General features: G+C 37.9%; 1 protein-coding gene across 2 annotated transcripts; it reads right to left on the bottom strand.

Annotated features, from left to right (window-relative positions):
• Positions 1-27,831, bottom strand: LOC149191553 (protein TPX2-like). 2 transcript variants are annotated; one of them, XR_016254279.1, is made up of 24 exons: positions 27,219-27,831; positions 24,755-24,919; positions 24,067-24,253; positions 23,860-23,968; positions 19,665-19,796; positions 18,668-18,799; positions 18,426-18,482; positions 18,232-18,329; positions 18,043-18,121; positions 17,824-17,886; positions 17,635-17,718; positions 17,374-17,471; positions 12,142-12,220; positions 11,966-12,031; positions 11,791-11,856; positions 11,541-11,618; positions 11,291-11,410; positions 10,863-11,029; positions 10,061-10,169; positions 9,916-9,975; positions 1,215-1,309; positions 1,028-1,122; positions 687-747; positions 1-594 (listed from the first exon to the last, which is right to left on the bottom strand). XR_016254279.1 is itself a non-coding variant. In XM_089404330.1 (23 exons), the coding sequence occupies exons 1-22, from the start codon at positions 27,403-27,405 to the stop codon at positions 1,041-1,043; spliced, it is 2,313 nt and encodes a 770-aa protein (XP_089260456.1). In that variant the 5' UTR covers positions 27,406-27,830; the 3' UTR covers positions 1-594; positions 1,028-1,040. The 2 variants fall into 2 exon arrangements, 1 of the variants encoding a protein (XP_089260456.1); XM_089404330.1 differs by lacking the exon at positions 687-747 and having other exon boundaries at positions 27,219-27,830.

Genomic DNA, 27,831 nt, shown 5'->3' with positions numbered 1-27,831 from the left:
TAGAGAAAATAAACCTCAATCTTACATTGCTTTGAGTTACAGTTACAACCAACAAACATCTTGTTGATGTTCGGAATTGACGATATTTGGTGTGGTGCTGACTTGCACTGTTCTGGTGTTCACCACCCCAGATCCCAAATTCATAATGTTGAATAACAACGGAATCATTACCTTCACCACCATTGAACGGAATACCTCTTATGGTTTCCCCTGCATTTGATTGGGACCTTCAATACTACTCTGGAAAAAACCTTACTTACGGCACCCCATAATAACCAAGCCATGAGCTAATTGGAATGGACCATCATAACCATATCTATTAACAGACAGATTTTTCGTCTTATACAAGTCGTAACAATGTTGTATACCTGTTATAATAACATGCTCTTCAATCTAGACAAAGAATACACCATGCTTTTCAATCTACATAAGATTTAATTCATATGCCATTCACCAAAATTATGGGACTGAAGAAGGCTTCCCCTACATAGAATTTCACATTTGCCTTCATAACAAGGTTCAGAGTCCTTCAGATAGAGATAATTCAATTGATTCTTTCTTGTTTTTCGTGTCTATATTTTGATGGCCCGTTACCTGAGACAAAACCCAGTTCTCAATTACAACATTATAGACAATACAATACAGAACAAGGAAAATACTGAAATTAAATTTTCTGTGAAACCTACGGTTGTAAGCTGAGATCAAGTCTCTCCTTGAATATATAAGTGAGAAATGAAAACCTATCAGCTAAGAAAACAACGCAAGCTGTGTAAGAATGCATGACAAATGGGCAGAGGAAGAAAACGAATCCAAATAAGAGGAAAAGAAATGGAACAACCAAGGCCATCAACTGATCCCTTTCAGTCATTTCAAAATTCAAACTAACACATTTATTTTGCATTTATTACCAAATCTGATGAGATTTGGACGATTCACGTATTTCTAAGATAAAAATGACCAATAACAAGCCAGATGCATAGAATGCATTGCATTTCAGACAAAAAATAGAAATGACTAGAATTGTAACCTTATCTGCACACTCAATATTGATAACTGCTCGTATCTCTCCGATGGGGAAGACAAAACTTTGGAGATTTAGGTTCTGTCAATTCCTTAGATGATCTGTCATGAAACACATTGTCAATAAATGAAATAAACTAAGATCCTTGTAACAAAATAACAAAAGAGCATTCAGGCCAAATTGAACACATTACCTCTCTGGAACAAAAGGTTTGTTAAAAGATGGCAATGGCCGTGCATGAGGAATCATTTCCTGTCGCATAGCTTTAATGGCCCTCTCCTCCTCCACCTGTTCAGTCAAGAAACAATCAATGAAGCTGCATTAAAAGAACATCATACGGATCTATATGGTCTGAACTCATATTTTCATTTCAAATTTTTAATCTCAAGAGTATTAAGACTTTGCCTTGACCTGAACCATGCCCAAAAAACTCGGGTTGTCTGATAACTTCAAAAAGCATGCTGAACACACAAGCCAAATTAGCATGCCAACTTTATGAAGTCTACTCTTGACAAATAAAGGCCACACCAAAACTTTATGTTTGAAGGAAGCATGAGCTTCCCAAAAAATCCAACACCGCCTCAGCTATTGCATCATCGGATGACAGTCGCCAGCTTTTATTTAAGTGAGTGTCAATGTCAAAGGAGTGTGTTAATTTTAGGCAACGATGGTATGTTTTATGCTTTAGAGCAATTTTACTTCAATTTCTTAATTAGCTCAATATCAATATCCATTTTAGCTATCATATCAACATGATAGTAAAATGCATATAGAACATAAACATAAACAGTAGAAGACAAGCCAAAACAAAAGGACACAAGATGTGGCACCAGCGAGGGACAAATCCCAATGTGGAGAAACCCTTGATCAAATCTTCTTTGTCTTCAATAGTTCAGCAGAGAGAGATAGTACAATTTACAAATCTGATAATTTATAACAGCAGCAAAAGAGCCCTAACCAGAAAAGTCAACAGGCCAGATTTGACCCTCAGCAAATCGGTCAACTTCAGTCAACTTCAGCCTCAAAACAGTCAAATTCAGCCTAGTCAAAGTCTGATCAAACAGCCCACCTGCGGTCAGCCCTAGCTGCAGTCAACGCTGGTCAACAATCAACATTTAGCCTCGATTTCTGTGCCCAAAAATGCGGCCTGCCCAAATAGAGATAGCCCTCACAAAAACGCAGTCAAAGGAGGTCAACGCTTGGGCAAACTGTCCAGAAATTCCATCTCTTGAAATTTCGGCCTTCTAAAATTTCACTCTCCTGAAATTTCGGACGTGTGGAGAGAGAGAGGTACAGAAATCCGTACCCAATCAATGAGGAGAGAGAGAGAGAAGTGTGAAGATGAGTGTGTCCAAATGAGGCTAAGGCATCATGTATTTATAGCAAACGTTGAGGATGAATAGACGTGACCTGTTGGGCTTCTGAGCCTACATAAGCTTGTTTGCCAACCTTGACAATTTGTCCATAATCAAAATAAGTTCATAACTTCATTTGTACATGTCGGAATCGGATGATCTTTAGATCAATCCTACACCTCTCGGAGAGAGGAATCCAAGAAAAATATCAGCTGTCATAAATAAGATGACCTGTGTGGAGTTTGGCCCTAGCTGCCAATTTTAACAGAGTGCCTAATCCCCCCCATATGGAATTTCATGATCCCCAAAGGATCCCTAAGATGTTTAGAGGGTTGCCGAAAGGTAGTGTATAACTAGTAAAGCTTAGTAAACAAGATATGGAGATGGTGACTAATATTGCAGTTTCAATTAGTAGGTGATACCAAAATCATGTTATGTTTATAATATAATAACAAAATTAACAAACTGTCAAAAAACTTTTGGAGAAAACTATGTAGATGTTGTAGATGTTTACCTTGACCGACGTTTCGGATGGACACTCCACCCATCATCAAGGACTAGTAAGCAAACACATATGATAAGAGTGTTGATCAGACCTTAAATAGAGAGGTTGGTTAAGGCATTAGAGTAACGTTCAGAAAATATAACTATTAAAATAAAATAAACGGTCAAAATCAAAAGATTATTAAATTATTAAAGAATTAAGAAGCGGTCAAAAGGATTATTAAAATATTAATTGAATTAAAACGGTCAAAAATAATAATAAACGTTCAAAAAAGGAATGAAGGAAATTAATAAGAGAAGAAGGGGCAGAGGGGCGGGTTTGTTAGATAAATAGAGAAATTATATTTATTGAAATATGGTTAACAAATTTCAACCATTACACTAGTTTCTATGGCTACACGGACCATTGATGATACTTCCAAAACCACATCAAAATCAACCAGTGTAGGAAGGTCCTTAAAACCGCTTTATTTGGAATATGGTAAAGTAGCTCCTGGATGGAGAACTACTCTTAAGGGTTTTAGGGAATTTTTCCCTTAGGGTTAAGTAACATGTAACCAAATTTGATCCAGAAATTCACAAAAACACTTTCCAACAGTATGACAGCAGATGCAATAGAGCAATGTTCAACAGTACAAACAGATTTCAAGATTCAACCAAGGGTTGTTGCAAACAGTATGGTGGCCCTTAATAATCCAATAACAAAATTGTACCAATGATCCAACAATGACTAGCTATACTCAACTGATAATACTACTGCTCCTTGATAATTTACCAATAAACTACCCTATGCTAAGCTTGTTGTTTTGTTAGGAAAGACTAATAAATTCTTCTTACTGTCTGAGTCCCATTGGTTCACAATTATTGGGGTTTGCTGCCTGAACTGTGCCGATTGTATATATGCAACAGGTTGAGATTGTCCTAAAGTTAATCCGCAGTTATGGATAATACTGCCTCTGTTTGGATCGTTACCATAATACTGCCTCTGTGTTTGGATCGTTACCACGTCTTCTCTTCATCGTCCCTGCAACCATGGTCCCTATGGTTGTGGCTGTGGATGCTTACAAAAATTTGGTGCCTTACAGCAATTTGGTGCCCTAACGACAGGAAACAGTCAGCTTTCAGGGGGATTTGGTGGATTCTCTCAGAAATATACCTCCGTTGTTCTGGAAAACAAAACTGCAGGCCAATCTTGACCCACAAATATTGGACTACAATAACCACAAGAATTTTGGTGCCCTAACAACAGGAAACAGTCAGCTTTCAGGGGGGTTTGGTGGATTCTCTCAGGGATATACCTCCATTGTTCATATACCTACAGGCCAATCTTCACCCACAAATCTTTAAGAAACCGAAACTGCTTCAGTAGAATATGTTGTTTTAGAACAAGAAAGAAGGTGTCTACGTAGGGTGGCATCAGCTCCATCAAAACTAGACAAAGGGATTAGCTAGGGTGGGATCACCTCCACTGAAACTATTCAGGAAGAAGGGGTCTTAAAACCCTTGAAGCCTCAACTCAAAAAAACAGAGACATTCAATCCAAATTCATGATGATAAAATGATTTCAACTCTCCTTTATTTATAGATTTCTTCGTGGGGTTTTCTCCTCCTTAATCAAATGTGAGGGGTTCATGTGCAACCCCCAATTTTGGCTTTTGCCCCAACTACCCCAAAATTTACCCAATGTTGTCCCAAAACATTGGATATTTGGGTTTCACCCTTTATCAAAGACTATATAGCCTACGAGGTAGGATAGGCTATTCCATCATCCTGTGGGCAATTAATCCATAAGGGACATTATAGTCCCCCCTTCCTGAGAATGTTTGTCCTCAAACAACTGCATGTTCGGGTGCAGCATAGTTTTCCTTTTCATCAAACTTATCACCCATACATCTCTTACATGGATTTCATCACTCTCAGTTCTATCTATGCAATATCTGTCAGCCCCATTGCCCTCATTTCCCAAACCTACTTCTGCCTTATGTTGATTTATGCACTCCCTCATTGACAACAATGCTTGAGATGTGCCTATGTGGAAGCCCCCTTCCCCAGTTTCCAGAGCATGTGCTAGAACTTGTTCTTCATAAGTTGGCTATGTACTTCCATTGGTTATTCATAAGCTTCTCCCCATCTTTTTCCTTGTTGGCATAAGTTGAACTACTTGAGAATTTCTGTGATGCAAAAGACTGTACTTATGATCTTTCTGCTGGAATGATTGACTATACTCCAGAGCAGAAGATTCATTGTAGAGTTGAAATGCACAAGCCATTAAATTGCTGACTAGGACTGTTAGTGTTTGTTTTGGTGAGTTATTACTACTAGGACTCCTGCCACTGGTGTCTTGCTCATTATGGATTACATCATGTGAGGAAGATCCAGGATTATTAATATTCTCTATTGTATATCCGGGGTTGTTGATCCTTCCATTCTACTTTTGACATGCAGACCTGTTATATACAATGTTCCACGGGGACTCGCCCCCCACCCTAGGGGTCTAGTTTCCTCGCTCCCCCGCGCTCCGGGGACTTGGGGACGAGTAGGGGACGTTTCCCCACGCTCCCAAAATGGAGGAAACTCGGGGGGACGTGCTAGGGAAACGTTTCCCTTCCTTGAGGGGACGTTTCCCCACGCTCCCAAAAAAATGGCCTTGCTTATAGTTTATGATTTAATAGACCTAAAGTGGTACAAAGCTACTCATGTTCTGTATGGGGATAACGTCTTGTGCTGTCTTTTGGTTTCAACAAGCGTTATTTTAGAGGGTCAGTATCATGGAAATTTGCTGGACCATATAGCACGTACATGAATTTTCCCTTTCAAAACTTCTCCTTTTTTTCTCAAGTGATGGCTGGATTACAGTGGGGAGATAACTGGAGTGACAGGCAAAGAATATGAGACATTCAGTTTGTGTTTTTAATTTGCATGACATTTGACATACAAACTATGGAAGCAACACCTATGTCATGTGGGAAATAATTGGGTGGACTATAGACTAACATGCATTTACTGCAAGCATGACAAAATACTATGGGCAACAAGAAATCTCAGGAACTGTCGTTATATATGAATTTATACAGTTACAAAATTTACACAGAGCACAGTGGCTCAACTTGAATTCTCAGGTCTGAAAATTATTTTCACCCCTGAAATACACTGCTAGTTTGAAGTTTGAACTGCATGGCATTGCTCTAATAAGGTAGACAAATTATCCATGCCATCGTTGGTCACCCAAGTTGGTTCGCAGATGGTCATCCTGCAGTCAATGTCATTTGATAGTAAACTGTTAGAAACTCTTTCATGTGATCTTCTCATCTCTCCTGGAACCAAAACTCTTCTTTCAGCATATGGTGTACTATCTATATTATATATAATATAACAAACTTTCTAGCTGTTGGATCCAATACAGCTGGACAACCCATTGTAGTTCCCCCTTCTACTGCCAATGCAGTGTTCCTGATCTGTTCATTTACCTTTTCACAGAATTCAGTGGCTACCTTATCAAGCTGAAGCTCTCCCTCTGTCTGACCAAAATCTAAATTAGAATTTGACCAAGCTGAATTAGAATCTTAAATTTATTATTTTATATGATATTATAAATTTGGATAATGTCAAATGATATTCATATCAATGATCATGCTTTGCAGCTTTTCAATTCAAACCAAATTGTCATAGTGGACTCAATTAATAAATTATATTTTATATTTATAAATTTTTTAAACCCTGACGCTCCCCCACGTTTCCTAAAAAATGGTAGGGAGCTTTTGCATAGGCCGCTCCCGCGCCCCCTCGCTCCCTCGCCCCCTCATCCCGGAACCTTGGTGGAACATTGGTTATATATTCTTCCTTATATCCATTGTGGGTTTCTTTAGAAGTTTATCTATAGAATCCTTTACAAGAGCTATCCCTTGATCTATATTAGAGGATGCACCAATTTCTGGAATTAAGCTAATGTGTCTCTTCGCTGCTTGAAGGTGCATCTTTGAAACTTGACTTGCATTAGCGGCATCAAAAATCCCTTGTGATAGAGCAATGGATAGTTTCCAACTGTATTAGTCAATACTTCATGAACTGACTGATGTTCAACATGCTCGTCAATTTGTGAGAGCGGTTCCAAAAACTTTGGCTGATGAACATTCATGTCATCACCCTTCCTAAATTCTGACTATATCTCGTTCAAAACTTCTAGGATCACCCTTCCATTTTGCAACTGCAACCTAAACCTGAATATCCTTTGAACATCCAAGATTCTGGTCATTTAGTTATCTTCCTGGTATTCTTGGAGAATATTTTCTTCCTGGGGCTCTAATTAGATCCTCTAGTGGGCTTTCCCATTTGTTCACCGCAGTTTTCAAATCCCAATTGGATATATCAGAATCCAATCTTAGTAGTCTTCCACCTTTGTTGTTTTCAGACATATTTATAAGGGAAGAACCTATCGTATTTCTAGCGTTCGTTAAACTGGAAATTCCATGTCCTCCACCAATATTCTTGCTTTCTAGTCCCAGCTCCAATGGTTGATCTATTTCATCATTGACAGCATGGCCCATATTACTTCCACTAGGAGAGATGTTTTTCCACCTCATCACCTGTGTGCCTCTTACCCTCTAATGCTATCTTTCACACTTTTTAGATTTTCCTCCTCCTGAGATGTTGCGACCCTTCTGTTCAACTCTTTCAATTTAGCAATAGCCTTTTTGTTCAACTGTTTCAAACTTGTAAGAGCTTTTGCCTGTTTCTCCTTTTTTCTCTCTTCTTCTTTATGAATAGACGCCTCAATGTTACTATTTGCCTTTGGAATCAACAAAGATGTTACCCTTACTTGCATAGGTTTCTCATTAATGACCAGACTAAATACTCCAAATTGAACAAAAGGTGAAGACTCCCCTCTTTGACCAATAGTCATCTGAGGCATTGCCTGAAACATGCCAAATGGCTTGGTTTGAGATGTAGTGACCAGAAGCTGATTTATCAGTTGTTGGTTCTACTGCATGAGGAGCTATAGCTTGCCTAGTTTTTTCCCAAGCCTGCTTCTGCCAATCCTCCATTGAAACCTTCCCTGGAGATCTTGGTTAGTGACATGAACCCAACTACTCACAGGCTGGCAGGGTGAGCTAGTTCTAATACCACCATAATGTCCTCAGGGAATTTTTCCCTTCAAGTTAAGTAACATGTGACCAAATTTGATCCAAAAATTCACAAAAAACTTTCAAACAATATGAGTTGTTGAAATACATAACTAGATTTGGTCTTCATAATGACATATGTAATCATGATTTTATGTATTTAATGAAAAAGAGAATTAAAATTATTATTGTTATTGTTATTCTTGAGGCATGGGTTTCATGCTCAAGGGAGATTTATTTTTAGGTCAAGAACCCATTGAGTGCTTCTAGGGCTTGTCATTGAGTCTACAAGTCAATTGAGTCATTGCCGTGTATGAAAGACGCTTTTAGGCATGTTACATATTGTAAAGAAAAATTATTTGAGTCAAAAGACCCTCTAAGACCTCAGCATGGTGCAAAGATCAAGTCGGCCTACATGAAGGGACAAGTCGGCCTACATGAAGGGACAAGTCGGCCTAAAGATAGCAATTCGTACCCCTCAAAAGCCTATAAATAAGAAGGAACTCAACCTCATTTGGACACACTCTCAAGCAAGTTCGATCTCCTAAGATAGAAGCTGGAAAAAGGACGAAAAAGAAGAAGAGCAAGATCAAAGTTTTGGGCCTCTCTCTCTCTTGTGTTAGGGTTTCTACAGTTTCTGGGCAAGACGAACTTCTGAAGCTGCTAGGTCGAAATTTTGAAGCTGCTTCTAGGTCGAAGTTGTGAAGCTGCAAGGTCGAATCTGTGAAGCTGCTTCTAGGTCGAAGTTGTGAAGTTGCTTCTAGGTCGAAGCTATTAAATTGTCAGATCAATGTTGTGAAGTTGCTTCTAGGTCAAAGTTCTGAAGCTGCAAGATCAAAGCTATGAAGCTGCATCAAGGTCGAAGTTGTGATTCTACTAGGTCGAAGTTGCAAAAATGGTTTCAGAAAGGAACCTAGCTGGTAGGCTGAGATTGGCTATGTAATATAAATTTCACTGCTATAATAAAGACAAGGTTGGAGAATCGTTCCATTAACAATTGAGAATCGTTGGAGAATACTTGTGTATGACAATATGGTTTCTTGTTCTATATTGAGAAGTTATGATAATTCCGCTAAATAGCTGATATAGAGCATAATTAAAAGTAACATATTGTGAGGCACAGTCCAGGTGGATTAACATTGCTACTTTAGGTAGTTGAGGAACACATTGATGTTGAGTGCTCAAGGGGTCACTGTGCCCCAAAAGCGCCTTGTATCTGTGCGGAGCCCCTAGGGTCATGACACCCATAATGCTAAAGCTGGCTGAATTATCGGTTCAAGTCCTGCCAAGTGACATGACCCACTTGCAGCTGCTTAGCCAAAGAGAGACAGAATTGAATTGTGCTGATGAATCCCCTGTAATGCTAAATCTGGGAGTGTTACACTCAATCCTGATATGGAGAAACTTTTTCGAAAACTTAAACTGAGTAAATGGCATCTCAATGATGAAGCATTCAAAGCCCACATTAGTTAGACAAAGATAGAAAAGCGAAGTAGTATGAGAATGGAGTTATCACAACCAGACATATTGAATTATTGTCTTGAATCATTTACGCATTTGTAATGCTAATGTATGCATCAAGTTATTGAATCATGAATCGTTCAGATGTATCTGTAATGCTAATGTACACATCAAATTATTGTTTTGAATCATGAATTGCGCTGATGGATCCTCCATAATGCTAAATCTGGGCATGTTAGCATCAATTGTGATAAGAGGAAGCTTTTTCAAAAACAAAAAACTAAGTGGTATTTCAAATTTCAATGGTGAATCCTTCAAAGCCCATTAGTTAGACAAATATAGAATAGCAAAATAGCAAATTACTGTTTTGAATCATGTATGCATATTACAATATACTAGATAAAGAAATAATGGAAGAGCTGATTGAAAACCATACTGGGAAATGATCACTGACCTTCTTTGCAGCTTCATATTCCTCCTTAAGTTTCATATACAAATTCTGTTTCTCCAGTATCTGCACAAGAAATTTAGGCAAATTAGAATAACTGCATTTAAATGCCCTACTCTTGGGTAAATACCAAATTGAGAAGACAGTGTACCTTCTTGTCAAATTCTAGACGTTCAGCAGCTCGAGCATCGGCATGGAAGGAGAACTCCTGTACCTCTGTAAGAGGCATTCTAGGCACCTGAGGAATATGTACAGGCACACTGCATTTGCAACATTTCCATCAGTCTCCCCAAAACAAAGGCCTATTACAGTCTCACATTTTCAATAATACCATGATTTCAGAGCTTCCATAATCATTTAGAGGCAAGCTTAGAACATGTAGCATGCATAAGCCTTACTTCATTAATGCAATACACAAATATATCCCAGCCCTTAGTTGCAAGGAGCTATAACTCATAACATTCGGGAGTTGAATCAGCATCATACACATGTAAACCACTGTTATAGAACCAAAATAACATTTGTACATATCACCCTTTCAGTCATGGTCACAGACAAATGCAATATCCCAGAAAGACATGGCTGCTCAACATTCAACAGTTATACTCAGAGCTAACGTATGAACAGATCGAACAAATAGATGTTTACAATTACACTACGAAGACTCGACATTTTCCTAAACTTTAACCACCTAATGAAAAATTTGGGTGTACAGTGAAGACCTAAGTTCTAACAAAGAGAACTTGGTATACATGTTACATTCATGTGTCCTGTGGTACTTATTTATCATGCTAAATTCTCTGGCATTCAGTATTTATCCAATAAAGTGGGTATCTATCTACTGATTGAAAGTCCACAGCTCTGGAGTGCAATTATTACCATGTAAGTTCTCCTTTTAGCTCTAAAATTGAAAAATTCAAAGACATTTAAATTCTTTACACTACATCACTAACTTGGACATGTTAGGTTGAGCTCGGAATTTCCTCTTTTCAGCCTCTTCCTTCTCAGCTCTTGCCCGCTCCTCCATCATTCGTTGCAGTTCTTCCTCGTGCCTAATTAAACTCTCAAGTTGAAAAGGTTCTGGTTTAGTGCACTCCTTGGGTTCTGGTTTCTGTGGGATCTGCAATTTGTGTTCGTAAGAACTTAGGCACACGAAAAGCTGTATTTTGTAAAACATTCCGAGTTTACAGCAATATGTTGTTTACCCACAAGGTTTTTCACTACACAAGACAAGAGAACAGCATCGAAACAAATATAAAAGCTAATCTGAAACATATGCATATAAACAACCCAGAATCTTAGCGAGATAATCACCACCATTATCTGAAGTTAAAATATCACATTATAAAACCACATTAAACAGAATCCCTTGTGCACTTACTACTGGATATTCGATAGTATATGGTAACGGATTTGCCTTAGGAATCCGTGCCTCTTCCTCTTTCCTCTTCTGTTCCTGCAACTCCAACATAAATTTTCTTTCTTTTTCTGCTCCCCGTTCCTGAATAGTCATGACACCCACAACTGCCATTATAATCTGCCAGCTTTATATTATAAATACATTTAAAATTTTGCGTGATTTTATAAAAGGGGATGTTTCAATTCAAAAAAACAAGTAAGATAATACAAACCTCAGTGAGGAGATGGAAAGGCTTAGGTACTGTTGGTCGACAACCCACATCCTGGTGAGGTTCGGAATTCAACGAGAGCTAGCCAACCACACAAAGAGAGAACTGGCCTGTAAGTCAAATCTGTTCTCGAATTACTCAATCTGAGTAGGTAAGATTTTAGAATTTGACAGCTCATTCTTTCTGACATAGTAATGTTGAATTATCTAAGCATATACCATTTCTACCCAAAAGAATCATATACCGTTACTACCTTTTCAAGGAGGTCAACAGGTGGAGGAGAGTGATAACAACGCTCTTCCGTTGCAAAGTGGAATTCCTGATGTGTTAATTTCATTTTCGAAGTATCAAAACCATTGTATCAATATCACAACTGAAATAATAGCAGTATTAAGTAAACCAGGGACCTGGAAATAAAGTGATCATACCAAAGGTGTTGTGGCTTGGCGCTTGGAATTGCGAAATATGCCTAGATCCCCTCTACTAGAAAATATCTGTACGATGCAAATTCACATAAATAAATGATAATAAAAGGGAACTACTACTATCTACACTATTCATATCATATCAAAGACAATTTCCATTAAAAAATAGATCCCATTACCCTTTTATTTATTGGCCTGGCCTTGAACTTGGGAATCTTTTCCAGTTCTTCTTTCTCCAATTCTTCTGTGCTTTTTATCCTGAAATGTTCTCCAAGAGTTATATTTGGATCGATACTTCATGCCTATCAGAATCCTTTTATTTGAGATCTATATATTTCATAAATGGCAGTACTTGCATTGGATTTGGGCATTATGAAGTCCAAGTGAACAGTGAAACGAAAATTTTTAGCGGCAATGTGCATTCAAATGAAAACAAAGATCCAATAGATCTTATGATACTGAAAAGAAATCCAATACTCATGGGTAAAGTTGTAACAATAAAACAAAACCAGTGGACATTATATTGCATTCAAATTTCAAATGATTTTCTATATATTCCTTTTGACTTGGCTAATAGCTACTGATCTCCAGCTACACTGTCCTAGACAAAAAGAAAACTTAATCAGCTAATTAAAAAAATTAATATCAGCACATATAAATAAAGCTGCTAGTTGTGCTTGCATATCATCTACTCAACAATGCCATTGGCATGTGTCCATTGAGCCAAATGGCTATAAGTGGGGCTACAAGCCATGAAGTAAATTAAGACTAGAGTTAAGTTTGTTTATACCATAGTTGCACAGGAACCACTCCCAGCATCTCCAAAACTTATTCCCGCTGAATCAACATTTTGGGGAGCTTGGGAACAGGTATGAAATGTTCCCAATTGACTAGGAACCGTTCTAGGAACATGGTAGCTTCGAAGTCAAGGCAATGGGAGCTTGGCAATGTTTTAAATGGAGTTTCTTGTATAGGGTGCTTGTAGAAGCTCCATGTCAGAGTAGAAGCTCCATGTCTGACAGGAAGCTCCCACAGGCTTCCAAGCTTGTAGGCCCCAAATTGGTGCATCCTTAACATGTATTATCACTGTTTTGGAACCAATCTCACAACACCACTCCAAAAATCCATAAAATGATTTTAAAACCCTAATTTCTTCCTATAAAATAGCAACCCCGACATGAAGAATACACATCGTTTGGCATTTGGGATCATGCTACATCATGAGTCAGTGTGAGTGAGCAGCATTGTGAGTCTTGAGTAGTCACAATTGAGTGAGGGTTGAGGCATGGTTAAGTTTGGTTACTTGTAAATGAACAAGTGAATATACTAAAATAGTAAAGTCTAATATGATATATAGCAATTCTATCAGGGCAATAGAATGCAGCGCTGCCCTGGGTTGGCCTCCAATTTGATTGAAATAAAATTTAAATACTAAAATCTGAAACGTTGCTAGGAGGCAAAAACAGGTCAGAAATGGCTTACATTTTGATTGAAATAAACACTAGAGCCTAGGCATTGCTAGGAGGCAGAAAATTCTAGTACTGGCATTATATTATAGTTCTCAGCTCTAAGGTTAGCCCTCCCATTCACAACACTCCCATGTTCCTGAAAATCATACAACATAGCTTTGTACATGAACATTGCTAGGATGAATTTATGAGTATGTTAATGCAAAATTCTTGGCTCGTTATCATCTAAATCTCCTCGTGAAAAACATTGTGGTAACAATCCCGGGCTCTTCTGTGCCATAATAATTTTTTGTTGAGCAAGTTGACGAAATTGGGCCCATAATGTTATTCCCTCCAAGAATGAGAACAAGGCCATGCGACTAAAGTTCTAGTCTAAGAGGATTTTTTAGGATTGTACTGAAAGTGAGAAGCTCCCTTCCTCGTTGATTCTCATGTAAAATTCATGGGGGGAAGCATGAATATATAAAACTTAATGGAATTGGGAAATGTATTGCTAAGTTTGCCAGAAATAAGAATTGTATGTCACGGACTCATCTTGAACTCTCAAGCTTTGACCAACTAGAACAGAAGATGGGGTTTCCAGCATGCTCACCGTAAAGTGCTCTATAGCAGTTGTTGGAAATGGGCAATATTCTTGGCAGGCTCTCTCCTTTAAGGTGTAGCAAAGCTTATACTTTGCTAGTTGTGATATAAAATATAAATTCTTATATCATTTTCTTATCAATCAAAGACCATTAAATTGTCCATACCTTCTTGCACGCATCAAAGAGTAATTAGGTGTTCGACAACCAAAATAATTTTTTTCCGAACGTAAAAAAGAGGAGATAAAATTAATTTGGGAAGTTGTAAATTGCAATCACTATAACGTTGAAGCACCTTTGATCACCTTCAGCCCAAGCTGCAACACTGTTGACCCTCGATTTTGTTATGTTCTTATTACTAATTTACTATGCTTGAAATACCGATTAGTACCCTTAACAATCGTTGTATTCGATGTGCATGAAAATGAAATTTGTTGTACCCATTTTGTAATGTTTTAATAGGAGTGGATTAGTAAATTAGATAGCTGGCCTAGCCAACGTTCTTAAGCAAGAAACTTTGCTTAAAAGTTAGCATCTCTAAGAAGCACAATTTCGGATATGGTTTTGATAAGTTTTATTTCCACCAAGTTTTAGTGGACAAATTTGATATTAATTGGGACCAATGTTCGCGTGGCTTCAGCCTTAGACGGATTTGGCGGAGGAACAACCAGAAATTACACATTTGCTCTTTGGTTTAAGAGAAGTTATAGCTACGGAGGGTGGCACCACTGAAATTCCCGACTAACAGTTACTCGTTCGGTAGCTCTTAGAGGGAGTTTTATGATTTTGGGAAATGAAATTCGTTTTATCAAGGATTCGTGTCAACTTTTAGATTGAGTAGTTTCGGATACTTTAGGAGCGTTGCCAACTTGTAATCACAACACAAGATTCCTAGTGTGCGACCGTAAAAAATGACCGCTGACAATTCCTTGTGCGCCTTTATTTGACCTTGATTTGTTTAATACAATGACTGGAAACTGTAGGGCGTCCACTGAGTTCTGTTTATTTAATTTCAAATTGTTCCACCCTAAACCCTTGACATTGGGTGAGACTTGATCGGAAACGCCAATACAGGAAACGGATCCCAAAGTGGGAAATCCACCAATTCCAAAAGGGCATAAACCTGGAGATTCTAATCCAAATCAACGGTTCCACATTTCCATCGCGATTCTAGTGCCGGTGCAGAACTATCGTGATTCTGATATCTTTGCTTCTCGCAGGGCAAAATTTTGCATACCCTATTCATAGTTCACAGCTAAATCGATCAAGTCTCACCCAATGTATATTATATGTTTCATATGAAAATTATGTCTCCAAATCTCATTTGTTATTCTTAGTATTATGACCATATAGCTAACACTATCTATGACACGTTTGAATTAATGGTTTCATATGTTTAGATACAACCATAGTAGCAAGTTTCGTGCAATCTAAAATTCCGAGTTTTCGTGCAATGTACAAGCCCTTAATATACGAGTTACATAATCTCAAATACAATTAGCAGAGATTATACCAATTGAAGGAATTGAAATAAGCGCTTTTCCTTGTTTCTCGCACTTCACTTGGCACATCCTTTTAAATATTCACGAGCAAATAAACATGCATTTCACAAACCAAAGATGGCATACCAAACAAGCGTCTATCCTAAAATTTAGACTCGGCTAGCAAACAATTACACCAGAGGGTGAAGAGCACCTAGCATTCATTTCCTTCTCATGCAAGTCAAAGGACACACGATTCACTAATATGTGACTTTACAACTAACCATGTGTATTCTCATCCAATAATTATAATATAGGAGTATGAAATCTCCAGGAAGGGAACTCCTAGGATGAACCCAAAGAAAGAAGGTGTGTTCCAATGTAGCTTTTGACGATAGGATGCAATTAAAGAAACAAAATAATTAAATTAACAAGAGACAAGGATGAAACCCCAAGAAAGAAAGTTCATTCCAATAGCAGCATAGGATGCAATTAAATTAAATAAACAAGTGCCTCTCAACAATACAGAGAGGGTCTCATGGGCAGACCAGAGGGTAAAGGGCCTCCCTGAGTCGCCACAGACCTAGAAGTTGAGGTGTATCTACTCTCTTGGTGCACTTGTCTGTGAGAACCAGGAAGGAGGAGGTGATCATCTTGGAAGTGTCCAATGATCATGGTGACCTAAGCATAGGCAATTGAAGCCAAAAAACCTCCCTCATATATAAAGCCAAGCATCACTTCCGGATATCTAAAGAAGACAAGGATTTTTGGGAAACCCTAAAAAGTTAGTGGTATCGAATTGGATCTCATAATAGAATGGGCATCAGAAAATGAAATGGTCCTATGTCTCGATCTCCTGTAGGTTGGCAGAGTCAACAAACCCCATCTACTCATGGAATAGGTGATCGACTACCACCCTAAGTTGATGAGAACCAACTTGAAACTAGCCAAGAGGGGACTTGAGAGCTTGCATCTAGTGGCAAAGTGTATATGAAGTCTGGCAATTAGGCCATCTCTCATCTCCATGAAATGCTCTACATAGAAGGCCATCCTGGGTTTGAGGTCACCGCATGGATCTATCTAGGTAACCTAAATGTATTGTCTGTAAATGTCCTCTCTAATGATCCTGTTCAGCTACTAATTGTTCGACAAGAAATGCCAAAGCACATCTATTCATGACTATGGTAAATAGGAAATCCAATGCATCCTCCAAACAAGCAATTAGCACCATGTACGCAATCATGTGCGTACCTGTACAAGTTGTTTAACATCAATTGTATTGGCACAAATCGAAATACCAACATGAACAAGAGTCACAGGATACACCTCCAAAAAACAATGACTAACTATAATTACAAGAGAAATGGCCCAACAATGGTTGTCGAATATCCATAGCACCCAGTATCAATTTGACCCAAAATATTAACATGAAATTTCTAACTAATTCACTGCCCTGTCGATAAATGATAAGACCACTTGATAGATATATGCATTACATTGATCAAATCATAAATGTGTCGATATGATAGACTTTTGATGGTTTTAATCTTCTATTTTTTTAACATTTCAATTTCCCAAATTCTTCATTTTATGCGCATTTTTCTCCAGCTAAATATTTCTCTTACATAAGTTCCTTTTTATTGAATTGTACATGTCAAATTTTCAAATTATTTTTACAATGCTTCAACTATTTGTATACCAAAAATGTTGTCTTGGGATATTAACAACTGAAACATCATCCAAATTACTCTCCAAGTTGAATCAACATGGGCAAAGTACAATCAATCAGCTATATAAATCCTCAGGGAAACAAATGTAAAAGACAGAAATTTTCTTGCTCCAAAATTTAGAAATTAAGTATATGATTTTATGCAACTTACTTTGGTGTGCGTGCCCGTAAAGCAGTTTCTAAGTGTGGCATTTTGGGTTCTGTCAAACCACCTCCAGTAGCAGCTTTATGCGGATGTTTCTCTATAGTCTGCATTTAGAAGGATCCTTAATTAAGAATCTAGACATAATGGTCGAGCCTAAAGGCATTTCATCTACAATAACAACTTCAAAGCCTGCAAACACAATTTGGCATAAAGCCCATAAATTCCCATATTTGAAATACCAAGGGTTCAATTATTATAGTAAGTTACCACAGCCGAATCTGTAGATGATGACATTAAAGATGTAGCTGCAGATTGTTGCATAGCTCTTTCCCATGTCTTCAAATTAAATTCCTGTACGAATTGCAAACATAAAAATCTAAAGCAAAGTGATAATTATACGCTTAGCAGATTAAATGGATGACCAAATCAAACACAAGTTTGTATTAAAAATTGCACCTGAAACGCAGGCAACTGCACAGCACTTCTTTGTGGTAAAGGCAAGGATGGACCCTCCAATATCTAAAAACAAGAGAAAGTCAATAAAGCAGCACTAATAGCATTGAACTTGAATCATTGAAGTATCCACCACTAGTAAAAAAAACTACTGACTAGAATAGTCCTTCAAAACTTGGATATATTTAAATCTAGCCTGTGTCATTTATCTCATACACTAACTTTTTTGTTCAATGGGCGAGCTTTGAACTTTGGCATCTTTGCAAGCATCTCTTCTTCTAACTCAGCTGTACTCTTTACCCTGTAAAATCAAGTCAGATGTACGTTATGCAGTCTGCTTGACAAATCCATACCACTCTCTATATAAGTAATATGAGAGGTGATAATACCATTTCAATAGCAAATATTTACCTTATAGGCCGAGCTCTTTGAGCCGTCTCCAGTTCAGGCTCTTTTGGCACAGTAAGTCTCAATTTAGCCTGCTGGGGGATTCCATCTGCATTCCTCTCCTGAAACATTTGCACACTGTCACGCGAGTTCATAATATCCAAACTGCTAGTATTTTAAATAACCTTCAAATCTGAGTTGATTTAACTTATACTTACCAATGACAAAGGCTGGTTATTCAACTTCTCGGGCACTTTTGGTTGAAATCTTCTCACCTTTTCAAAAGTTACAATGAAAGAGCAAGGAATTATAAATGACTATTCAACATAAAATAGTAAAACCACAATTTCCAAAACTGTAGAAAAATACAATAGCCTATATAAATATAGGCATCTTTAAAAGACAGTGGCAAGTCAACATCAAATCAAAACAAAGGGTAAAGTAAGATCAAGCTGCTAACCTTAGAAGATGAAAAGCAATTTCTCTCCTTGGGACAATCCACACCATTTTCTTTAGCAGAACCCAATTCTTTAGAGACAGCCAACTTTGAAGGTACTTTGTGAGGTAGAAGTTGCTCTTTTACATTGATTACCTGCACAATAAAGACAAATGACGTCACCACATTATACAAAAAGCCTCTCTCTCTCTCACTCTCTCATACATGCACACACACAAAATGTGAAGCATAAACAAATGGCAGGTATATCTATTAGAATCCATGATTGCAGGATGCAAAGCAAGCATACTATCGGTGCTTTGTATGCTATTGATCAACTAGCAATCTCACAGACCCCTTCGGTCATTCCCACTGCTCCATCTCTAACCTGCCCATCTTCATTTAGTCAAAGCATAGTTCATTCACATCACAGCTCCAACCACATCAATCTAATCCTTACAGTGTGGCCTCAAATACTTCACCTTGTATGGTCATCAGGGTACATGTAAGTCAAGGCATTTCATTCCACATGTATGCCTTCACACTCACATGTGTTCACTTCACAAGCCTTTACAAAGGGGGCAAATCTTTAAACCCCCCTTAATTCCCATGCAAGGCGCATTCACTGACCCTCCTGCCTCCACACTAGCATTCATTTTGCAACCTATCTCTTTTGTTCATATTGTGGCTTCAAAGCCAACATGATCCATGGCATCATTGTTTGTGCTTGTTTCACCATTCCAATCATTTTCTAAACTTTGGAATGATCCCTAGTCAAATACAATTAGCCCAATTCCAAAACATCTCTCGGGCACTTTTGGTTGAAATCTTCTCACCTTTTCAAAAGTTACGATGAAAGAGCAAGGAATTATAAATGACTATTCAACATAAAATAGTAAAACCACAATTTCCAGAACTGTAGAAAAATACAATAGCTTATATAAATATAGGGATCTTTAAAAGACAGTGGCAAGTCAACATCAAATCAAAACAAAGGGTAGATTAAGATCTAGCTGCTAACCTTAGAAGACGAAAAGCAATTTCTCTCCTTGGGACAATCCACACCTTTTTCTTTAGCAGAACCCAATTCTTTAGAGACAGCCAACTTTGAAGGTACTTTGTGAGGTAGAAGTTGCTCTTTTACATTGATTACCTGCACAATAAAGACAAATGATGTCACCACATTATACAAAAAGCCTCTCTCTCTCACTCTCTCATACACGCACACACAAAATCCATGATTGCAGGCTGCAAAGCAAGCATACTATCGGTGCTTTGTATGCTATTGATTAACTAGAAATCTCACAAACCCCTTCGGTCATTCCCACCACTCCATCTCTATCATGCCCATCTTCATCTTCCAGCCCTCATTTAGTCAAAGCATAGTTCATTCACATCACAGATCCAACCACATCAATCTAGTCCTTACAGTGTGGCCTCAAATACTTCACCTTGTATGGTCATCAGCGTACATGTAAGACAAGGCATTTCATTCCACATGTATGCCTTCACACTCCCATATGTTCACTTCACAAGCCTTTACAAAGGGGGCAATCTTTAAGCCCCCCTTATTTCCCATGCAAGGCACATTCATTGACCCTCTTGCCTCCGCACTAGCATTCATTTTGCAACCTATCTCTTTTGTTCATATTGTGGCTTCAAAGCCAACATGACCAATGGCATCATTGTTTGTGCTTGTTTCACCATTCCAATCATTGTCTAAACTTTGGAATGATCCCTAGTCAAATACAATTAGCCCAATTCCAAAACATCTCTTGGGTTTTCAAGTATTGCACCTCCCCACACTTGTACAACCCATATGTAGCTTCATATCATTTTTCTCACCAATGTATCTATAGTTAGTCTTTGTACATTCATGCCTTTGTATAGTCAAGGTGTTGCCTCATCCATTGTCCCAACCCCTTAACTATTAAACAAGGGCCCAAGGAGTACATAGTCATTTACTCATTCGAGACACCTCTACATCTATCGCATCTCTTTGAACTCTTTACCATCTCTATAAAGCGCCAAAATTTGCCTCTAGTTGTTGATCCAACACCCTATACCCTACTAGGATAGATCAATCTCTAGCCCCAAATCGATTAATCATCAAGAGGGTTCAAAAACACTCAAATGCAAACTTTCAACACTCCAGGGTTAAGATGGATCTACACTAACTTATTTGTTATGTTATAGTAATGAATTAAAGGAAATAACATGCCATCTCTTTCCTTTTTTTCTCTCTTTTTTTGACATAATGGTAATTAAATAATGTATACACGAAAATGATTTTTTCATATTTTATATATTGGCATTATATTGATGTGACATTGAGATTTCTCTTGCCCCAAACTACAAGAGCACCGTGATTCTCTCAATGTATTGAGGACACTGTAGAAAAAATCCTCCTTATGAGGCCTTGAAATTCAATTTATCCTTGTTACACATGCACATCAAGCAAATACTCTCAAAACCCTAAATGTTATTAGAGTCAAAACTTCAAGGGTTATACAAGCACACAAAACTCTAAAAACAAGAGGGCCATGAGAAGAAATAACCTATGAAACATCCCAAAAATATTCCTCCCATAAAAATGCACATTCTTTAACCTAGCCAACATTAAAAGACAGAAGGAGGAAAGCAAACAAAATGGTTCTTCCCTTGTTTGTCCACCCAACAAAAACCTCAAATCTACAAAAATATTAGGCATGACCACAACAAATAAAATGCACTACAAAACTAAACCTCCATATCCAATATCGCACCAATGCAAACAAACAAAAGGTTGTTGTTATGATTTCCCTATGAATCAACCACCTCAAACTTGTAAGAGGCCTTCTTCCTTAGACTATCTAGTTTTCCTCCTTCGCCTCAATCCAATTTCCTAACCCCTATACTAAAGAGGATCATCTCCATTTTCTATATTAAAATCCACATTGACTAGTACAATATTAAAAAAAAAGGCATTATCAAAACTAAATCTTGGCTTATGCATACCCACTTGGGGATGTCATAGTTTCAATGCCTTTTAATTGACCCCCTTCACAAAGTTGCCATCCTCAATGCCACACCTACAACTCTTAATGCCTCACTCAAGGCCTACAATGACTCATTCGTTGTTAGGTGTCTAACATTTTCCTATCTAATTGCCCTCTCAATGCTTAAGCCAATCTAACAAGAGCAAGAACCCTACTCTAATCTCCAATTATGACCGGCCACTATCAGCTTGAGTTTGGTAGATTCATACGAATCGAGTCTCTAGTGATTTCCCCCAATATAGCATTCACAAGCTCATCAATAATTTACATGATGCACTTGTCCTACATATCTAACCATTAATATCTATCTAGGATATTGAGTCAACGCAAAAACAAATGTCACATGAGTATGGTAGGTTTTACCTTCATTAGCCCCTTAGCGAACCTCTCTTCATCAACACACATCTTGACAATTATCCTCTCTCTCTCACCTTCATCCCGCCTACCTCCTTTGCTTTGTCACCAAGATCCTCAAGTGAATGCACCACATCAATCTCTCTCTCAATGTCCTTGAATGGGTCCTTTCAACATCTTGATTTTCAATAAAGTCTACTAATCAACTTCCTATGGCCCTTTTCGTTTGTGATCAAGAGACAAGTCAATCTCACTAGCAACACCCATTCTATAGCTCTTGTATACTGCAACTTGTGTTGCAGCTGCATTTGTGTCACATGCTCAAATACGCACATCAACAACCATGTACCACGAGCTACAATCCATCATTGTGCATAAGATATGATGATTTACTTTGCCCAATTATACCTCATGCATTGCACACAAGTTTCCACACTAGGTCATCAACTGATAGGTATAGTACCAATGTTGTAATTGTTCACAACTCTAAATATGATCTTGATAATTGTTATCCACCAATGTGTATGGTTAACCCTCGGAGAAAATTTTTCTCATATGATGGAATTTGCTAGCTAGCAATCCTACCACGATCCATAGATAGCCAATCTTAGATGCCTCTCATCCACTCTTCGACCAATGCATTCATTTATCATAGATGCAATGATGAAGGTGGGTCATTTATTGTGTGGTGCATTAACCATTTAGGTATTCAAGTGGTTTCATTTTACGTTCAAAGGCATTCAAGTATGGATCACAGGTTGAATTGGATGATAGACCGCTACTGGTTGTATAATTATTCCCTTGCTTCAACTTTTGGTGGTTATCACTTGCCTGTAGTCCAGTCTGACCTTCCTTAGGACCTTTATTTCACTGTAATACACTCTTGTTTACGCTTTGTTTAGCCCTAATTTTATACTTCTTTATGAAAGATTCTAAGGCTTTTTCTTATTGCTTCTATATAATATTGGTTTGCTGCAATTGCTAGTATAAATCCTAGTTTATGATAGCAAAGCATAGTTTCTTGATTGTATGTGTTTGGACACCTCATTTGAGCCTCTATTGGTTGACCTAAGCCTCTAGATTGAGACATAGGAAACCTTGAACTCAATTCCTTGGAATGATACCTTAATCCACCTAAAACCCTAATCATTCCATATTTATTCCAAAGTGAAATCTCGTTGTAGAACCCTTAAGCGGCATTTAGCCTAAGTTAAATTGGGTTGCTTAATCCCAAAGATTTACTAGGAAAGCCTTCCTTGTGGTGGATTGTGTCCATCACAAAAGCAAAGGGAGTGCTTCACAATAAGGTGCTAGATTTTGCAATAACAATAATCAACTCTGAATTCTCATTAATAAAGTAAATTTGTACATCAATATATGCACAACATGAAGCTTTACAACACAACTATGAATCCACTACAACCAACTACTAATCACCAACCCAATTCGAGTTCAGCATGAGATCTGAAGTGCTCCATTTTCTTTCATACATTTCGTTTTGCAAATGCAAATTCTATTCCATATATTGTGATTCATTATTTCTACTCAAGCTTGCATACATCAATGGATCTCATCATCATGCAAACTAAGGGGTCTCAATTAACATTTTTGTTTTGCTTTGCATTGGAAATTTTAGAAAACTGATTCAGTTCTAGAAAGCTATTATACTTTTTCCTGTAACAGTAGAAATTTCATAATATAACAAACAAGGGTTGATAACTTGGTCCAAAACAGTGGGCTAAAACATCTACCAGATTTTTCCAGACTATTTAATCAGAATGAATGATAAGAAGGTAAAATCAATTGGTTGAAATCATAGCCCACCGGGTGCAAGCGGCCTCCTTCAAGTTTTTGTCTTTTCACTGCTTGGTGGTCTTGGGCAGCACTCTTTTGAGCTGCTTTTTCTTTCCTCAATGATATCTCCTTGATGCACCTGATCATCAGACACTCCAATATTTAACCGTATCCTCTAAAACAATCTCAAAATTATATTAACCAAAAGAAACTCGTTAGCAAATGAAATTATATTACCTTGCTTTAGCTTGCTTAGTATTCTTAACTTCTTTTGTCCCACATACACTCAAATCATGCCGCTTTGCCAGGTGGCTTGCTGTAGGTTTTGTTAAAGTTGACTTACTTGAGAAAGGTGGAACTCTTTTAACAGTCAGCTGTGTTGCATTTACATTAACTTGCCCTTTAGGAGTACAGAGCTCCATGTCTAAGCTCCACAGTACAGATACACAAGAATCAACAACACAAATATCAATAGTATTATAGGACAGCAAATCGACAAAGGGAACAAACAATCAATGAAAACTTATTAATGTTGCCAGAAGACCCGTGTTTTAAGCTGGAGCAAAGCTGAATCTAGAACACATTGCACATAGATATCCAGCTTCCTTCAGAAAATCAAATAAAGTAACAGGGAATAAATATTGTCGGGAATGAAGCTTCATATACCCTGATAAGTGGGAGATTTCCAAGACATCATTCTCCTGAATCAGTGACATAGTCACAACTGCAAACAGTAACTTTGCCATAGAAAACTATATAGGAAGAGTTTGAGCCACTTCTTCCAGTTAAAGGGATAGAATATCTAAAATGTGGATCAACACATTAATTACTGGCATTTATCTTACAGACAGAAATTAGCATTAGAGAGAGAAGCAAATATGATTACGAACTTACAGTTAACAAAATAAAACAAGTTAAATCTTACCATCACTCATGTCTCCGCCTTCATTGGAGCTGGGAACATCATTATTCATTGCACTGTCAACCAAGTCCGTGACAGGGCAGCCCATTTCAACATGTTGGTCTTCCTGAATATTGCATTTCGTTTCATCTTGAGATGATTCTCTTTCCTTAATTTTTGCCACATATGCTGCATAGAAAAGGATAAGTGAATCAACTTAAAAATATAACGCCAGCTAAATTCGAATCACTCAGAGATAGCAAAAAGTGACACTGAGAAACATATGTTCAACCGTTATCCAGAAATAATATTCTTGCATCTGCTATTTTTATCAAAGCTTATATCTATGGGACCGAAGGAGTGCCTAGGATTCTAAGATCTAAAAAGCAATCCATCTAGTCAATACGAGATCCTTCCACAACTGGAACCGAATTTAGCCATCTGCAGAAGAGCAAATGATGCTTTCATAACCAAGGAAGGAAGCTGAATTTCTCTGAATTATCATTTACTCTTTATCATCATCCATTTCAATCTTGTTCGTCTATTGGACTGTTTAAAGTAATTCTTTCAATTATAAAAATATTGCTATCATCAGACTTCTTAAATACTATTTTGAGTTTCTCTGTTCATTTTAATATATTTGATTCCTCTAGCGTACTGACTAATTTTATCTTTTCTTAGCAGCATTTCCAGGTTCTAACACTATTTCATGTTTTAAGCTTCAACTAGCGGATCCACTTTCACCAGCAGAAGTCCAGAATACATATAGAATAGGAAGTTGAGCAATTTTATGTCTTATTGCCAACCTTCTGCATGAAAGCATACAACATGCATAGTGCATGCTGGATGAGACACCGATGCAAACAAAGCTAACTCCAAGGTAAGATGAATCAGCTTTAACAGACAAAACCATCAAATCATGTTAATGCTGGAGAGAGGAATAGTGCAAAGACATCAATTTCAGAACTTGCACGTTATTGCCTGCTTTAGGATTGGCAAAGATTTCAGACATATATTGAGCCTTATGAAGCAGTTTTGCTATGCATAGAGTTTTAATGTGAATTCAACACCCAAGCACAAACACAAAATAGCCTATGGCAGTTTGCAATAACAATTTGCAGTGGAAGTCAGAGCCATCGATATTAACTCTAGATATCAACACTCCAATCAGTATTTGAATTTAATGATTCCTAATTTTAACATCATCAATCCCAAAAGAGATAGATTTCACTAGTAGAGGGAGCTTTTAAGTTTGTGAAGACGTCCAAAACACCATAGGTACAGTGTTTGAGAGGGAATATTCTTACACAAAGTGGAGGGAAAACAAAGTTTTCAACCGATGTTTTTTTTATGTTGAATAGGGAAGCCTTGACACGACTTTGAGAAAACCTATATCCTATGGTCATAATATGACTCAAATGGTAAACAATCAGAACTTGCTATGAAATAGAACAAAGATAGATTCTGGATTTTTATGCTTGATAAAGAATGAGAGTATTGATATGGAAATGGATCCCACAAATTTTTCAAGCCATGTTTTCTTATATTGAATATGGAATCCTTTCCACAAGTTTGAGAGCTTATGTCTGAGAAAACTTAACTCCTATGGTCATAATCTGGCTCAAATGGTAAACAATCAGAACATGCTGTGAAATAGAACAATGACAGACTCTGGATTTTTAATACTTGATAAGGAATGAGAGTATCGATGTCGATAAAGATTCCACAATATGCCACAGTAGCAAGATAGCTTGCAACATCACATAAATAACGACCACAAACCAGAGAGTGCCCATGCCAGCAATGTGAGTATCATAGTGAGTTAGGATGCTATCACATCACATCAACATGCGATTTGCACCCCAAAGCTACACTCTGGATTAGAAAAGCTTTTTGTGCAGGTGATCCAGATAGGTAAATTTATGGTGAGGCACAAAGACAATCATTGGCTTGCACACACTGCCCAAACCTATGAAGGACAGCAGTGTAACCATGAATTTCCATGTTGTTGATGTTTCCACCCCTGCCCATGATGGTTCCTGACTGTCTCTGCAAGCCCATGATGGCATTTCTGTCTAGTACTTAAGGTTCGCCATGCTTTGTAAACCATCTGTCTCATAATGATTATGGATGTAGGATTGATTATGCATGCAGGATTAATCATAATATAGGCAGGATTAGAAGATGAGTATTAATATGGAACAGAATCCCAACATAGGGATATGGCCACTGTAATAAGACAGCTTGCAACATCACAGAGATAACAACCGCAAGCCAAAAGGCATGAGGATGCTGTACCATCAACCGAGGGATTGATAACTCCTCATTTTTATTTGAAGGATTGGCTCTGTGATTCGCATCTATTTGTATGACCTGATCAGATTTGTCCTTATAGGTCATGTTGACCTTCCGAGTAAAACACTGTTCTGATTTAAAATATGACATGGATATTTGAAATAAAAAACAATGAAAGTAGTTTGCTACTCACGCGATGCTGCATAGGTGCTTGCAGTTTCAAACCATCCTTCGGCTTGTCGGGCTTCCTCCTCTGTCTCGCCCTGAATAAAATCGAAAAAATGAGGAGCGGAGAATTCATAGTCCGGGTCGATTTGGAAATCTGGAAACCACTCTTCCATCGCAGCATCCTCTGTATCTGACACCTCCATTTCAATCATGACCCTGAAAACCCAGAAAGAAAGCTTAAACCTCTGCGGTCTAAAACCCTGACGACCATGACCATGGAGAAGAGCTCTGAGAGAGAGATATTCTATGAATCATATCGGACGGATTCCAGGTGGCAATGAATTCAAGACATGGACTCAAATGAGATGGATGATTTGAGGTGAAATCGGGACCAAAATGGAAAAAGAAAACTGCAAAATACTCGCTCAGATTGCACAGGCGCTTCTGTTAGGATCGATACCAATGGAATATATACCCCGACAATTGTATAACCAGGTAGATAGCTGCTATTTTGGGATGTCGTTCAGAGTAATTATCTGCTCTTTCCCTCACAGTCGCCAAGACATTCGCAACTGGGCGTGGACGGTCCGTATCTTATCTCGACTCTCCGGGGAGTTTTCTACACCGTCCGATTCCAA

Source organism: Pinus tabuliformis, chromosome 2_2, assembly GCF_031772625.1.
Source record: "Pinus tabuliformis cultivar Carrire ecotype Pingquan chromosome 2_2, CPIR1, whole genome shotgun sequence".
Taxonomy (NCBI): domain Eukaryota; kingdom Viridiplantae; phylum Streptophyta; class Pinopsida; order Pinales; family Pinaceae; genus Pinus; species Pinus tabuliformis.
The sequence above is the reverse complement of the archived record's forward strand: the minus strand, read 5'-3'. Positions and strand labels throughout refer to the sequence as shown.

Bases quoted from the DNA above. Each gene is read 5' to 3' on its own strand.
- LOC149191553 (XM_089404330.1), bottom strand. From the start codon at position 27,405: ATGATTGAAATGGAGGTGTCAGATACAGAGGATGCTGCGATGGAAGAG. The intron at 18,800-19,664 runs GTTAGCAGCTAG...TTTATTGTGCAG, and splicing joins ATTGCTTTTCGTCTTCTAAG to GTAATCAATGTAAAAGAGCA. The intron at 17,472-17,634 runs GTAACTTACTAT...TTCTAAATGCAG, and splicing joins CATCTACAGATTCGGCTGTG to ACTATAGAGAAACATCCGCA.